The sequence below is a fragment of the Lepisosteus oculatus genome, chromosome 16, assembly GCF_040954835.1.
Source record: "Lepisosteus oculatus isolate fLepOcu1 chromosome 16, fLepOcu1.hap2, whole genome shotgun sequence".
Classification (NCBI taxonomy): Eukaryota; Metazoa; Chordata; class Actinopteri; order Semionotiformes; family Lepisosteidae; genus Lepisosteus; species Lepisosteus oculatus.
The window spans coordinates 13,271,721-13,288,257 of NC_090711.1; the positions used below are offsets into that span (position 1 = coordinate 13,271,721).

Consider the following 16,537-nt stretch of genomic DNA (forward strand, 5'->3'; position numbering starts at 1 on the left):
AGGAAAAGAAAATTTAAAACGATCTTGTTATCTATATTATAATCTTATATTAAAATGTGATTCTACGCACCATGAGGAAGTGTCTTCTTTCCCAGTATGATGTTCTTGACAAGTTCATTAGCACGTGCAAGGTTAGAGACTGCGTCTTCTTTGCGGCTGAAAGTGCCAGTAGACATATTTTGAGAAAAGTGGGAAAAAAAACGTATTTACTTATTAATACTTATATAAGATACTCATCTAAAAAATAAGCAATGACTATTTATAACTTATAATTTCGAACTGTTTTTAAATATTGAAGACTAGTTGCCCTTTTTACTTGCAAGCTTAAATTTCCTATTGGCAAAGGCTTTGGAAAAACTCGTGAACCATAATACTCACACATCAGGTAGTAGCTTTGGAATCAGCTCCACTGTGAATGCTGTGCCTTTCTGGAATATGCTGTCGGGAATATTCTTCATGGGCACATGGTTGATGTAGAAGTCTATTTGAATATAAGAAAGTTTCTTTGACTCCTCTTCATCGGTGATTTTGGTAGTTACCCCATGAGCCACCCATGTGAAGAATTTGGGATCCACTTGATCCGACAGAGGAGCATGTCCGGAGGACTCCAGTCCAAACTGGTTTTCTCTGGAGTTTCGAGATTGGTCCCTCACTCTGATGCATAAGAAGCACTTTCTCAGATCACACTCGACGCACCACAGCTTTTTGTGAGCCAGTGTTAGCTGGAAGAATCCTTCTAGTTTGTCAGACTTCGATTTCATTTTCCATTGTACAGCTGTATCTTCAAAGACGATGCTGTCGTTTTCCGCCACGGCATTGAAGGCTGATTCCATTTCACATAGAGGCTTCCAGACCCTCTGATACTCCAAGTAATCGACATATTGCTGCTTCGATGCTCGTATGGCATATTCAGAGAAACACTCTATGGGGTTCCTTGCGTGCTCAAGACAAACCTCAAACTTTGGATGGATAATTAACAACTGTATTTGAGGCACCAGCATACCTCGCTTTGTGTCTGTGCCCAACTGCACCTGCAATATGCCCCCAGTCTTCAGCTTTAGAGAGAGTTCAGCATAGTGCTTCTCTGTATTTTCAGGAAATTGGGCAAAATTTGGCATAACCCTTAACTCTCTGCCAGGTGTCTCTGTATGGTTACAGTTGACCTTATTGACGCCTGAATTAATGTTCTCAAACAAACTGAGTACCCTTTCCCAGTCTCCTGTCCTAAGGGCAGAAACAATCTGTTGCCACGTATCTGTTAACACTGGTGTTAAATATGTATTGGGACGCTGCTGCTGGATCTCGGAGTGAATTTTGGAATTTTGCATGGAGTACACTCTTTGGCTCCATACCAAAATCATGCATTGACTTTGGTCATCATACATTGGCTGGGATGCTAGCTGTAAGTCCCTGTAGCTTACAGAGTGTAGGTGGGGTAGTGAAGAGTGGTTTAAAGGAAAAGAAACCTTGAAACTGTTCCCCGTTGGAAAGACCTCAACTACAAATGCTACCTTTTGTATGGTTTGACTCTTCAGTTTGGATGCCAGATTCAGGCTCTGGACAATCTTGCTGTAGCTCACTTGTTTCTCATGCTTCTGAGGAAATTCTGCACAAAACAGATCAATTTCTTTGACGGTGTACTGGGCTGCTGTATTTCTGAGTACCGCATGGAGATGTCGCTGGATAATGACATCCATGTAGCGCCGTATGGGAGACGAGGCCCAGGTGTAAGAGTCAAGCTGCATGATGTAGTGGCCAACTTTGGAATGATAGGTTGAGTTGGATCGAATGATGTAAGCCTTGCTGAGAAGCTTCCTGAACTCCAATAACACAGGAAGCAGCCAGGGGTGGATGTCATCAGTTGCAATCAAATCAATAATTTTATCCAAATCCCTGTTTCGGACTGCAGATTTAAGCTCTGTCCACAAAGATGTCAATATACAGCACATATCATCAGCAACAGCAGAACTGGAGTGCTGGGAGATGCTTTTTTCTGACTCTGTCATGACGATCCTACCCACAGTCTGGTGTGTAGGATTGGATTCCTGGTTCATAGTGGGCCTGTTTTCACTGGCAAGACGTTTATTCACTTTGAAATGGTAGGAGAGGTGAATAGATAAGGGTATGAAGGAGGTGTATTTACTCTGAAACTCATAAACTTGCTCAGGATGGGGAGTATTCTGACAACGAATAGGAGTGACTTTTGCTGTTACAGTGTTGCTTATAAGAAATTCTGCTACTGTGCAGTTGAACATTATCATGAGCTCCTTGATCATCTCATGGGACCTTCTTTCTCCTGGATTCACGTCCTCATCTAGTGACTCATAGTACCAGTCTCCCAACAATCTGTTTTTTCTGTGAACCCTTGAAAAGCGGTAAGCTACAGCAAGGCAGTCTTCCACAGTATTGAACCTGTACTCATTTCCAGAGTACTTCTGGATAATCTCCTCTGCTTCCTCGTAAGATATTTTTCTATCTGATCTTATCACTGAAAATGTGAAGCTGCTTTCCACAATCCTCTCAGTTTTCTTATCAATAGTTACCATCAAAGATATAGTGTGACGATTAGAGTTGGGAAGCAAACTGAAATCCTTAATACTCAGTGACCTTGGAAACATATACACAGGCTCTTTTCCAGGGGAATAGTATGTCATTCCACGTCTTCTGGCATCTTTATCTATGGGACAATCCTTGGTGACGAAGCTTGCAACATCCGCAATGTGAACACCAATTTCAAACCATTTTCCCAAATCTCTTACACTAATTGCATCATCCAGATCTTCAGAATTCTTTGGATCAACGGTGAAGGTTGTGTACTCACGATAATCCTTTCTGTTTTTTCCATCCAGCCTTAAATCCTCAAACTTGGCAAGTTCATCCTGAACAGAGGGAGGATTTCTAGTCAGCTGATATTCTATGTCTAGAATTTTTAAGCCACCCTCTAGGGATGTCACTCTAGGAAGGACTTCTTTAACAACTCCCAGGGGATAAATAAAGTTGTTGCGCCATTTTAAGACTTGGACAACAAAAAGGTTGTTCATTTTTGATTCCTCATTTATCTTTATACATTTTGTCTTAATCCACATCCCATTTTCATATTTCCTTACTGCAATAACATTAGGTTTCTTCTGGAAAAATGGAGTGTATATTTTGGGAATGCATATGTTAATGGGTGTCATCACTTGTTTATCATAATGTTCAATGGTACAAACAAATACCCTTGAATGGTCAGCCACTTTTAGTACCCCTACTACTTTCCCAGAAGGAAGGCTGTTTTCATTGCTTATTATCTTCACAATAACCTGGTCCCCAGGAAAAGCTCTGCCAATATTCTTTTTCCCTTGGATTTTGATATGCAATGTTGGTTGGTCTAGAGGCCAGGCATAACCTGAATCGTATCTTTCCAGTACCAGTTCACAATGTTTGTATTCACTTGGGTTGTCTCTCAGTAATGTCTCTAGAGAGGACTCAGTGTAATCGAAAGGCGGTTCTTCTTCAGGCCTTTGATATTCACCACTTCCAGTGAAGTAATTATTTTGAACAATGTCCAAAAGCCCTTCACTTGTGACAGTCACCCTAATGTCTTTGCTCTCGTCCAGAAGCTCCAGCAAAATTGGGTCGTCAATGTCAGAGAGGTCTGAATCAACGGATTCTGTATCACTGATGTCTTCCTCTCCTGTTCTGTTGAATCTTGCTGTCTCCTTCACTTCTTGGTCAATGTGCTCCATGGTGAGGTGCTGTGGGAAAGCACTGCCCTTCTCGATGCACTGCGCTATGTAGCTCCTCCAGATCTTAGAGCACTTCCCGAAGTAGCACAGAGCTGCCGCGTCTCCAACCACGATGACCTGGGACTGCGCTCTGGTCATGGCAGTGTTCAGCACTCGCGGCTCGTTGAAGAACTCCAGAGTGGCTGAGCTCAAAGACAGCAGGCTGTCTCGGGTCTGAATGGTCGTCATCACGACTACTCTGAACTGCCTCCCTGCCCAAGAGAAAAGATTATGTTAAGTCAAGAAGTAATTTTCATTTCAGGAAATATTCCGACAACATATTTCTCTAAATTGAAAGGGTAAACATTGTCGCTGAAATAACATGCTTCCTTTTTTAGAGAAAAGTTACATCAGCAAGAAAGTAACAGATTTGAAATTGAAAAGCTGTAATTTAGCTAAGGTTTTTTTTTGCTAGGAAACTTGTGCCCTTTTCAAAGAACTGGACACTAAAAATGTATGAAAGTTACGTGGTGTAGTAATCTAAAAGTTAACCTTCAACAGTATAGAAATAACTAGGCAGGAAGAAAAGCAACCATTTATGCAATTGTGAAGGGGAACTACAATATACCTGAATACCAAACATACTAAAAGAAAAGAGATACAATAGTTTGTCTGTGAACAGCCAAAACATTGTGTCTCTTTTCTTTTCCTTTTAGCTTGTATTAAAACTTTACCTGTTCCTTTGCAGCCTACGCATGTTGACGCAGCTCCCTACCTGAACTTTACCAAACATACTAAATGTTTGTTAGAGAAAAGCTGTTTGAGAGAGGATCTTCCATAGCAGGTAGTGTGAAGTAACACTGTAATAGTGAAATACCCGAAAGATGGTTGGTGACTACTGAAGTGTGTCTAAGAATCTGGATACAATACCTAACAAGTGTCAACATTTCCACTTCCTAGAGCTTCAAACCAAGGGGTGTTTTATTGGCTGTGCTGGTTGTGAGATACATTGATCTAAATAATATTCTGGTTTACCTTAGTTAATTAAATTCTGGGTGAATGATTGACAGTTTAAAAAAATGTACGATAAAAAGACAGTCCTGGGGAAAGAGATCAGAACAGAACAAGAGAGAGGAGAAGAGAGGAGACAGAAGGCCAGAGGAAATGGAGTGTGCCAGGAAAGAGGTCCTTGTCCTTATCCAAAAGATTATCCAAGAAAACCTGATTGTAGTTAAGCTTTTGAACCTTGTGAAGAGAAATTGCTATTCTGCATTTTTTAGGAAACTCTGATTTCCTGAGTGAAGAATCCCTTGGTTTAAAAACGGCCTCTCCTGGTTAGTGATTGCATTTTTTGAATAGGGAGATAGGTTCCCATTCATGGCATATCAGTTTATGGAGAGAGAAATTTAACAGCAGGTTGTATTCTATTTAGTTTAGAAGGCAGATTTATCTTATTCTGGCCTTTGTAAGAGTTTGAATACTTAGTAGTAGTCTGGGATTATTCTGGGTGGTTTAAACACAGGCCTCTGGAACACCTTGACTGTAAACCTGTAAAAAGAGTTACTTGTATGTAGTATGTGTAGCGTATGTAACGCTACACATATATAATATGTATATTTTTGGCAAATCTTTACAAGTTGGTGGTTATGATTTTTTATTTTACTTATTAACTAATCTGCTCAGTCATCTACCAATTGCGTAATATGACTTTACTCTCTAACTTTCCAAATCCTGACCGGAGAAAAATATATGCAATCCAGAATCAAATGGTGTGAAGTTTGCTCTTGAGGGAAAAAAAGACATTTTAATTATACTATATATGGTAAAGAAAAGTTGGATATGAAACAGTAGCCCATCCAAAAAATGGGGTTCAAATACTGGGAAAGAAAAAGGCAAGGCTGACACTTTTAGAGGAAAATCCCTTGCTTGAACCATCACATTGAAATTTAAATGATGTAACATTAGAAGTAGAAATGCAGGACAGAAGAAATTTCAACCACAGGTGCTGGCACTGCAGATCCACTGTGTGAGAATGATATTTTATGTAATCCTGGAATTATCAGTGGGGGCAATATTTTACTGTAAATGGAATACTGATTAAAAATTACTTTGACAGTGCAGTATAAACTTAAGAAAATGAACAAACTTAATTCAATTTTTAAATCAGAATTAGTCCATCAAATTAATAATTACATTATTTGCAACATAAGGATCGACTTGGTAAAAGAACCACTTTATCCTATGTCTTTATTTCCTCCTTCATAATTACTGATTATCTATCCTATTTACTCAATGATTGATAAACCAGACGCAAACAAATACAACACTTAATCAGATTCCTATCAGACAGACAGCAAATCCAGAATTTTCCTATCCATCTTTGACAGCTAGTTTTCCCATCCTGGCACAGGTTTCAAGAGCTTACCTTGTATGTTCAACAAATTCTCCACTGTAATTTTTCCCAGTTTTTTGCTTCGCAGTTTCTGCCTGATGAAATCCACCTGCTGTAAATTTGAAATAACAAAAACAAAATTAAATCAGAATATAATAATGGTTACAAAGGCCATTCAGTCTATCTAGCGTGAAGAGGAAACAGCATTCTTAGACACATTTACTTACAGACATAAAGCTACAAGACCAGACTGCAGCATTGGTCAGAAACAATGGAAATGATAGTGAACTATGTCATGAGAACAGCATAGTGCAGTGCAATCAGTATCAACTGAGAACATCAGTTCTGGTCAGTCTTGCGTTAAGTAACATGACAAAAAAAAGGTGCAGTTATTTGTAAGCTTGTCCAACCTGATGCTCAGATTCTAAAACTGATGGGAGCCCAACTGCTTATTTTCTTATTTTCAGCACCCGCTCACAGAATTAAAAACCTATAAAAGGAAAACTGTACTACCTGCATGCCACTGTGAGGCAGGAGAAAATCAAAATAGCCGGTGAACACTCATGTTAAAAAAAAGGACAATCAAGCAAACACACAAGCAGGTTACCAGTGCAAACATTGCCATTAATCAGCCACACTATATACTGCACCTATAAGACTTATAACCTATATGAAAAAAAGAAGAAAGAGAACACAACGTTTCGGCCGTGGAGCCTTCTTCAGGTGTGAGGTAGCTAACCTATATGTTCAGGTGGGTAGCTGCGTCAGCATGCGTAGGCTGCAAAGGAACAAGTAATAGGTTTATTCCATGCTGAAAAAAGAAGAAAGAGAACACAACGTTTCGGCCGTGGAGCCTTCTTCAGGTGTGAGAGAGACAGGGCAGTAGGCAAAGGTAAAGTAGCGGGAGAACAAAGGTTGAGAGGGAGGAGGAGTGAGAGGCGGGAGCAGGGGACAGAAAGAGAGGCCAATCAAGAGGTGTGAAGTCAGAATGGGTGCAGAGAGGTGTGAAATGAAACTTCCAATGAATGGAGAAAATTTAAAAGAACAGTAATCTGTCGTTAAGGGAAGGGAGAATGTGTGATCCTAGCTGCAGAATAACCTATATTCCAGAATAACCTATTATAACCTATATTCTTTAAATATTGCTAATGTTTATTTGTAAGTACTGTAAACATTTCTGTTGGAAAATATTTAAAGGGTTACTCAGACACTAGAAATCACAGTGGCTTTTACCTGCTTTCCCTCTGAAGCAACACAAATTGTCCTTTGTGATGGATCCCCCCACTGTGATGGCCAGTTATGGAGAAGGCTTTGGACTATTTCCGCTACTTGGTCAATCTCCTCGCAGTTGAAATAGGATGAGGTGATTCTGTCCCAGTGGCAACTCCCGCGGACATGATGGAACATCAGCGGATGGAACTGAGGATGAGGGGGAACATCCCCCTTGGCTTTGATGGCATCGCTCTTCCCTACATAGAAGTGAGTCGACACAAACTCCACTATCTCTCTAGTGGAGCGATAGTTCTCATTGAAGATGATTCTGCTTCTCGAGGCCACCTCGTGCGTCTCCCCCTGGTAGAAGTGGAAGAGGCGATTCAGCAGAGTGTGGTCAGAGTGCCGGCCCTCTTCCTCCGAGAACAGCTTGGGGCCCATCTGCATGTGGTCTCCAGCGAGCACCACTCGGGTCCCCTTCCCAGCCAGAGCCAGGGGCATCAGCGCAGCACACTCCAGCATCTGGGAGGCTTCGTCTATCAGGATGTGGGTGAAGTAGCCGGGAGGGAGCTTCAGGGCTTGGAATCGCCTGGCTGTCATGGTGGTGGTTACGACTATCCTGCGAGAGTCTAATGTCTTCTTGTCCGGGAAAATGAATGACTCGCCGTCTTCTGAGAGTAGGCAGTACCTGAGAGTGATGTGGTTAGTAGCACTCACAGCTACACCTCTTTTGTTTGACTTTATCCTCAGAGGTACAGTGTTCCCAGCATTCACCCAAGTGTGGAAATAGTCCTTTAAGTATATATCTGCAGAGCTAATAAAAAGTGTACATTTAAGTATTTGTAATACATTAAGAGCCATATAGTAATTAACAAAGGTCCAGCGTATTACACTAGGATTTAGGTACAATGAGAACCAAGCTAAAGAATAGATCTAATACAGAATACCTTTGCTTATGTTATGCTACTTAAAGCCATGGATTTTGTTTCTATCCCTATTATCTCTATTGCCACTGTCATTTGAGAATTAAACAGCTAGGTTATCAAAGCAGGACTGATCCTTTGTAAATAAAGCCTCTGTAACTGAATGGCAAAGATACAGGAATTTGACCATAACTTCCAGTATTAACACAAATTCCTACCTGTTTGTATGGGTGCAGATAAGAACCTTGGTATCAGGCTGGCGGACAATTTCCATGGCTGCACTGGCCAGCGTGTAAGTTTTCCCAGTTCCGAATGGTCCATATATCAGCAGTGGCGCCACAGGTTTTTCTCCATCTGTGTCCCCAATGATGTAAGCCATGGCTGCGCTCTGCTTTGCATTGAGCTTGGAGAATGTCCCGCTGTGCACTGGCACAGAGCAGGCCGTCACATCTGGCAGCACTATCCCCACATCTGGAAGGAGGTCGACAGCCTGATGCCACTCGCAGAACTGGAGACGGTTCAGCTGAAACTGGACCTCCATCTCACGGGTTGTGTCCTTCAGGAGACCGAGGTCTGAGCAGCACCGCTTGGAAAGATGGAGGAAGATTGTATTCTCACTGCTTGCTTCCCAAGAGATGACCGCTTCGTACACCTTGTTGTCTGTCGGGTGAGACGGAGCTAGGAGAGCAGACTGAACTGCAGTTCTGAGCACATAGCCATTAACAGTATCAGGTGTCAGTGCATAAGGAACCGGGACTTCTGCAGAACGCTCTCTGGTTCTGTCCTGCTTTTTCCCAGACGTATCCATTAGCGTCACTGTCACTTTCAGACTCAACCTATAATCAAAAAATCATTAATTATATGCATCAAGTAGGAAATGTTCATTAAAATTTAAGCTTATTTAGGCTAATAACTATACCAAGGACCCTCTCCAAACACTGGTGAACAAAATCCAGTAGATAATAAGCAGCTTAAGGCTGCAGAGATGGAACCTTTAAAAAGACCCTGAGAACTGAAAATTGTTCCTATGTTTATGTATGTAAAAATCTCTAAAACATTTCAAATCCTACCTAAGAGTTGTCTGAAAGTAAACAAGCATATTAAATTATGTCACCTCTCTAACAGCTCCTCCTGGGCCAGCTCTTCTCTGTAGAGGAAGGAGTGCATTCCGTCTCTGTAGTTCTCCCTCGTAAGGGGCTCAGTTCCCTCTGCTCTGGGTTTGTACCGCAGGTTCAGCTGAGGCGGCTTGTACTCCTTCAGCAGACTCTCCTCTGCCTCAGTCCTCTCCAGGCAGGGCACGATCATCCTGTTCCCACGGTGCCAGCGCTCCAGGCTCTGGCCACAGGGCCCGCTGCCCTCAGGCGTCTCCGCAGGGGGAGTCGGGCTCCGCTGACCCACTCGCACCCGGAGCTTCTGCAGCAGCACGGGTCTCATGTCAAAGTCGAACACCACCCACTGCTCGTAGAAGCCCGGGCTGAGAGATTTGAAAGTGACGGGGACGTCGCAGCTCATGTGGGATGTGCAGAACGTGTTCCCTGTGGCGTAAGTACAAGGGCCTTCGGGACCGATGTCACCCAGAGTAAAAACGGCTCCTTGTTCGTGTTTCAGCAAGGCGACGTGCACCAGGGGTCTCTGAGAAAACACACACAAAAACACAGGTTAACAGCGACTCATGTCCTAGACATTTTAACAGGAATCTGGGGTTTTATATTAGTTGTTTACCCTAAATCATTGGTAATGAACCCTACATGTCGCTCAAGGAGAGAGTGCTTGTGACGCAGAAGAACAACAGCAAAAAAAAGTCTTCAGGGGCAGCAATTTGCAAACAATCAACAAGCAGAGTTGCAAACACTTTTCCAGAAACACCAAACAAACAGATTGCAAACAGCACAATTAGTGAAGCACATTTACCCCCAAGATGAAGTGATCTCCCTAATGTAGCTTACTCCCAGCGTGTCTTGAAAAGACTTCCTAGTGCAACATGTTGGCATCATTTCTCTGTTCTTCACATTTGACACACTGATGATCTACCGAACTGGGAGGCTGAAAACCAGAAACAATCTCACCTCTGATTCGACATGGAAAGTCCACTTCCATTCCAAATGGTCTTCCTTGGAGCTCATGGTCAAATCCTCACTACAGGTGACTGACACCCCAGGTACACAGCTGGACATCTGACAAGGGATTTCAAAAGCAGAGATGAAAATGGCACAAAGCTAGGTTAAACTATAAAGCATAATAGATTAAATTATAGAATATTAAATCAGAATAGTAAAAGGCATTATAGCCAAAAAAATAAGGTGATTATATTTCATTATTACAATCAATAGCAGTTTATTTTCCTGTAAGAAAACCACAAAATTAGGTTGTAAAGATCAGGTATTTCAGTACGGTTCTGTGTAAAGAAGCAGAAGGGAACTGAATTTTTTTGTGGAGCAATGTGATGGGCCCTGTCCCATACACTGTAAAGTAAATAGAATTCTTGCCTTTTTGTAAATAGTTTAGTTGGTTTGTTTGTTGGCTGCAGCCACTTCACCTCATTTTGGTTTAACAGTCAAAACCCCATTCAGAGGCAAGGCTGGATTTACAGCCTGGGAAGCAAATCGCCGGATGGCCACCGGCTTGTTTCCCATTGTGCCCTCTTGTGGACTGGAGGGGAACTGCTCCCCGTCCACTTATAAACAATGTTCAAACAATAAGTTAAAATAATAATGAGTTAAAATAATACCTCAACTGTTTCAATAAGGTATTAAAAGATTGTTATTTAGGGAAATGTGAAATGTAATTGGTAATGGATGCTTGTTTTGATGTATTTGTTTTTACTGAGGTAAATGTGTTTATTTAGTAGCAGGGTCCTTTAAGAGAGTTGTGGGAGTTTAAAGGGGGAGGAGCCTCCTTAATAAAAGGCAGAGGTTAAGCTCTGTGGGGGAGTCTTCAGTTGGGAGCTAAAGAGGACGTTGGCACTGTGGAGATTTAGTTGCTTGCTCTCTGGTGTTATTTTCGTTGCTGCCACTATTATTTAAATAAACTGAGGCCCTTTTGTACTTTCTGATGGTGGACAGCATTCGTTTTTGAAAAGTGCTCAGAAGTGGTCTCAACAGATTGTACTGCGGGAGGAAGGGCGCGGCCACAAGCGATTGTTGGGTTATGTTTCTTTTTGTCGGAGAGGTGTAGTAGGTGTTTTATGACTGTGGCCCATGTCTCCACGGGTCCTTACAATGTGCACTTCGTTGCCACTGCTCCTGTACTCCTTCAGCAGCAGGTCCTGATACGACAGAAGGCCCTGCTCCTGTGCAGCCCTCATCCTCTTCTGAGCCGACCGGGTCCTCAGGATCCACTCCTGCAGCTCCTCTGTGGAATGAGCTGCAACACAGTTCTGTCCGTACTCACAGGTATCGGGCCTGTGGAGAAACAGGAGAGAGAGCGCCTGCTTTTCTCTGCTTCACAAGCACAGAAACATCGATCTGTTACGGAATACGGATGAACTTCAGAGGTGTAGTCGATTAAACAGTCCGGGGTCCGAAAGCTGAAGGAAAACAAACCGATGCAAAAGTACAAAATCAGAAGCGGCGCTGTAAGCAGTGAGGAAGCTGAGAGTCAAAACCAGAATAATAGTCAGTGTACCAAAACAAAACCAGGAGACGTAGTCGGAGAACACACCAGGGTCAGGAAGCCAAAAACCAAGATGTAACTGATCGCAGGAAGACGGGGTAGTTCTAGCCAGGAAAACCTAATACTGAGCACTGGGGAGAGTGTGTAGCAGCATTAAATAGGCTAGGGTAAAAGCCTAATTGGGAACCGTACTGGAATGCGAGATGGAATGCCGAGTCCTCCAGGGGTGTGGCGTAACACAATCTTTAAAGATGCCCTTATATAAATCCACCGTAGTATTTAATGTTAAAACAAAGAAACGCATTGGAAAGCCCATAGAGACATCTTTCTGAAAGCAAAGGAGAGCCACAGTAAGACAGCGTATCATGTTAAACTGCTGGAAACACATATAGGCTCTTTGAAATCATTGCAGAACAAATACACAGTAATCACAGCAAGAGCCGCACGAATACTGCGGCTTCACCGTGGGGAGAGGTCATGAGGCCGGTTAGCCGGCACTTTGACGAGTAAGATTTCTTCCCAATGCTAGACAAAGAACGTTTCTTGTTTCAAGTCAGAGGAAAAGACATGGCATTTGACTCATACTGTATATGGTTTCCCTTCTTTACCACCGGATGACACTTTCTTAACCACGGTTTCAAAACTTGGAGTGAGATGTCATGCTGGAATTTCATGTCAGCTACGCAACTCCCATTCTAGCCAAACTTTGAATCGGTTGGATCCATCTATGTTCTCACGTTAAAGAACAAAATGTCTTAAAAATGTTTGCTTTCATTAGTGTTTAAAAGCAGACATTACATTATCAATTGAGGAAGGATTATTTACTTTAATTATTGATTCATCCGCTTGACCTGTTTCTGATATTTCCTGTTTTCATAACCCCATATTTGTAGCAATACTCTAATGCTGAATATTCACTTTTACCACACCTTGTCTCTTTCAGAAACCAACAAAAACATTACAAAGCCCCACCAGAGAAACGAGCAGGATTCACAAAGCTGCGCAGGCAGTGAGGAATTTTACAATGCAACAACACAGTGGGTAAAATCGATTTCTTTCACGTGTAGAGGGAAGACAGAGACATTCGGGACCGATTCTGGTCCTTGAGAACAACCAGATATTATGAGCTGGAGGGCTTTACTGTACCTGCTGCAAAGCTCAAACCCCTGGGTTAGGTTTCCAGGCGGGGGGCGGTGTCTCCACTCTGTCCCTCTGTCCTCGCTGATCATCCTGGCGTGGTCGAGGGAAGAGCAGTGGTTCATGAAGCTGTCCTTGGAGGAGAATTTCAGACAGCAGGCCTTGCAGTAATAGGTCTGAGCTGGAGGTGATGCTGGTGCCTGTGCTTGCGTCGGCGCCACCTGTCTCTGGGGCTGCCTGAGCAAGTTGGGGCGCTTAAGGCCTTCCTTGGCCTCTGCCACCCACACAGCCATTTCAACTTCACTGTGAGCAAACCAGCATCGCCGATGTCCGTGCCAGCAAGGTTCACCATTGATGACATACCTGTAGTATTGCAGGGTGGTAGAGGCTGGCAGAGGCCTGATTTCATGAAATACTGCCTTGCCATGTTCTCCTGTTTGAAAATGTACCAGCACTGGCTTCCAAGCGTGCTTGGAGCAGGAATTACAGACCATCATCTGACCCCTGAGACTGATCTGCTGGGGACTGCTATACAAGCAGTCTTCACACACCTCTAGGAATTGGCCGTTAAAATTAGCTCTGATTTTTTCGGCCACACCTAGCTGCTTCAGTTGAGCCCTCTGATCCACAGGAACTTGAATTGCTTTGACCATTTCTGCCAACGTACTGTAGCTGAGTTGTCTGGCCTTTTGGAAATTCCAGACAGCGGCTTCTTCTTCACTCCTGGCAAATGTGCACCTGTTCCCGTGTTTCTGACATCCATGTCCAATCTTGAAAAACCAGCACACCTCATATTTATATGGGACAGGGAACTCTGGACGGCGAGATATGTGCTTCCATGCATTTCCGCTGCCTCTCTGCCTGGCAAGTAACACGCTTCCTGCACACTGATGTTTCACAGTCCTGATTTCAAACGTGATCTCATTTTTTTTTATGGCGCAGGAGAAACAGGCGACTTGCAGGTCGTAGGTCCATAAAAAACTTTGCAGATGAAAATCTGTCATTTTCATCAACTGTTCATGCCAATTGTTTCAGAGAAAAATTTTCGCCCTGTAAAGAAAATCATAGACTAATCAATTTCATGTACAATATTTACATCAGGGTATAATCCTTGCTCTGTTATGACAGAAGTGCTTGCAGACACTCAAAAGAAGGTTAAAAACACTGGGCAAAAAGCAAAAGGCAGGAGACGTGACAAGCAGAAGACAAACATTTATTAGTTTCCCTTCCCAAGGTTGACCCCACATCTTAAACCCATTGATTGAGAAAAGCTACAATAACAGAACAGAACAGCAGAACAGTTCAGTCCTAGACACCACCAAAGACTGAGATGATACTGGGAGGAAAGTACTGTAAAATAAACCCAGTGGAATGCACGCTGCCTGAGTTTCTTGCAGTAACTGCAATGCCAACACCTCCACTGCTACAGTTATTCTGCTCAAAGCAACAGAAATAAGGAGCTGGTGGGCTGTAAATGATCGCATTGGAGGACTTCAGGCTGCTTAGCCCTGCTCTTATCAGCCAAGATACTAAGAAATTAACTTGGACTTGGGCGTCTTCTGCTGTGAAACTCGCTTCTACTGTTTCCAAAGTACTGTAGATATCTCCTATCTTGCTATCTCACCTTCTGCAGACGTGGTGTGGCACGCAGAACTTTTCCATTTCACTCAGTCGGCAGTCTTCCCATAGTCTCAACAAAACCTGCTGCAGCCCAGCTCTGCCTGGTTCCAAGTACCAAAAACACATCGTCATGCTCAAGACTGCTCTCCTACGTTGACCTGCCCTCCACAATTTAAACCCCGATGCCCTGGATTTCCCAAATGGCATCTTGCGAGGCTGGCCTGCGTGTGAAGCTACGTTACAGTATGTCTTCCTCAAAGAAGCTCCCTCATCCAGTATCTCACACATCCAGTAACACACCTATTACATTTACCTGTCACAGTTCAGTGGTGGAAGAAGTGGGTCCACTCTAATATGTTATGTAAAGTGCTCTGAGATTATCTGAAACGAGAATATTGTAACGCTTACGGCCGACAAGCAGTGTGTGTAAGAGCCGGCGTACCAGAGCGGGTGACGTCACCGCCCTTCCCTGTGATAGCAGGACCACAGCTACTCACGGGGCTAGGTCGCTGCAGAGAGACGCGGAAGTCCCGGGTTCGAGCCACCTATACTTTGGGCCGACCAGATGCGGCAAGGGCGCCCGCCTGAGCCCCCGTAGCGTTACAATATATATAATTGCAGTTCTTTCTTTACTCTTAGTGTGCCACTTCCCAAGGTGCAGGGGTTGTTGGAGGATGTGAGTGGGTAATTGCAAATCACAAGACGCGGAACTGTGAGATGATAATAATAAATAGAAACTGAGAGGAACGACAGAGCAGAGGTTAACGATTTTTCTCAAACTTCCTCGTTGGACAGGGTGTGCGTGATCTGTCATCGTGACGTACAGTACAGTTACAGCTGTAATAAATACAACCCGTTTGCTTTTCTACGTGCAGATGAAATAAGGAAGCTTCCTGCTGCATCACTTTTAGCCTGTGGTTTAGGGCGTCCGGTACATACAATAAAGAAGCTATTTTAATCTATAACAAAAGCGAACACAATATGAATTACTTATGATTGTTATATTATTATATTACGTATTATAATGATATGTTAATTGTTTTTATTCATTGAGTTCTCATGAAATACATCATACGAAATAAAATAGTCGACGAAACAATCATTAAACTATTCTTAAAACAGAAAAATGCACGCCAACTAAATCTTAAACTTAAAACTATAATAATTTATAAACACGGCTAAACTGTTTTTAAAATATGCGCATATTATATATAATAACATGAAAAAGTTGACGTGACAATATACCAATATACAATATATTCCTTATATGTGTTATTCGCAAAATAGGTCAGGGAAAAAAAATTTGAGCGTCCTAAAGCTAATGGTTTTATAAAATTATCTTTCCTTCATCCTTCATTTTGCCCATTTTAGAAATTAAGCGATATTTTAATGATAATATTTTTCTTATCAGAAAGGAAAAATACAATGTTTATAATTAAGTAAATACTTACTTTCCGGACTGTATTTTGTTCCATCGTACAATACAGTAAATTTCGAGGAGGACCAAGACCTGTGAAAAACTCAAATCCGTCAGCTGATTCCGCCGATTTCAACAGGAGCTGAGGTCTGTGATGAGCAAACCCTTTGCCAATGTTTTTAAATCTCACCTCGTTGCTTTGCAATGTTTGGGCGTCCCCTTTCAGCTGAAGTACTTCTTAGTTTCGATTTATGAAAACCGAAACAGCTACAGGATATTGCAATTCACTGTCACTTAATTTTAGAGCTCTTCATTTGTTCAGAGACACACTCTATGTACAAATAGCGATTCCAAAGTGTGCCTAAATGTGTTATTTCGATTTAGAATAATAGTAAAATATCAGATTTCACTACTACTTGCGTAGCATTGCTGTTGATACAACCTGCTTGCCTTACAAGTCTATAGGAACACTACATTTTGGTTTAATCGCTATGTACTATATGCGCATAGTGTGGCT

The 16,537-nt window shown here is 42.5% G+C and overlaps 1 protein-coding gene across 2 annotated transcripts in view; it reads right to left on the reverse strand.

The window, feature by feature from the left end:
- helz2a (helicase with zinc finger 2a) overlaps window positions 1-16,197 on the reverse strand; it is a 28,247-nt gene extending 12,050 nt beyond the window's left edge. The window contains exons 1-11 of one of the 2 annotated variants that reach the window (XM_015364698.2): window positions 16,055-16,197; window positions 14,608-14,704; window positions 12,993-14,033; window positions 11,452-11,635; window positions 10,301-10,408; window positions 9,349-9,866; window positions 8,453-9,070; window positions 7,333-8,125; window positions 6,133-6,211; window positions 379-3,979; window positions 71-156 (exon numbers count right to left, since the gene is read on the reverse strand). In XM_015364698.2, coding sequence (XP_015220184.2) covers window positions 71-156; window positions 379-3,979; window positions 6,133-6,211; window positions 7,333-8,125; window positions 8,453-9,070; window positions 9,349-9,866; window positions 10,301-10,408; window positions 11,452-11,635; window positions 12,993-13,993 — 6,988 coding nt within the window. In that variant the 5' untranslated portion in view covers window positions 13,994-14,033; window positions 14,608-14,704; window positions 16,055-16,197. The remainder of the gene's footprint in view (window positions 1-70; window positions 157-378; window positions 3,980-6,132; window positions 6,212-7,332; window positions 8,126-8,452; window positions 9,071-9,348; window positions 9,867-10,300; window positions 10,409-11,451; window positions 11,636-12,992; window positions 14,034-14,607; window positions 14,705-16,054) is intronic. The other variant, XM_015364697.2, reaches the window with a different exon arrangement.
- Window positions 16,198-16,537: the final 340 nt, after the last annotated feature.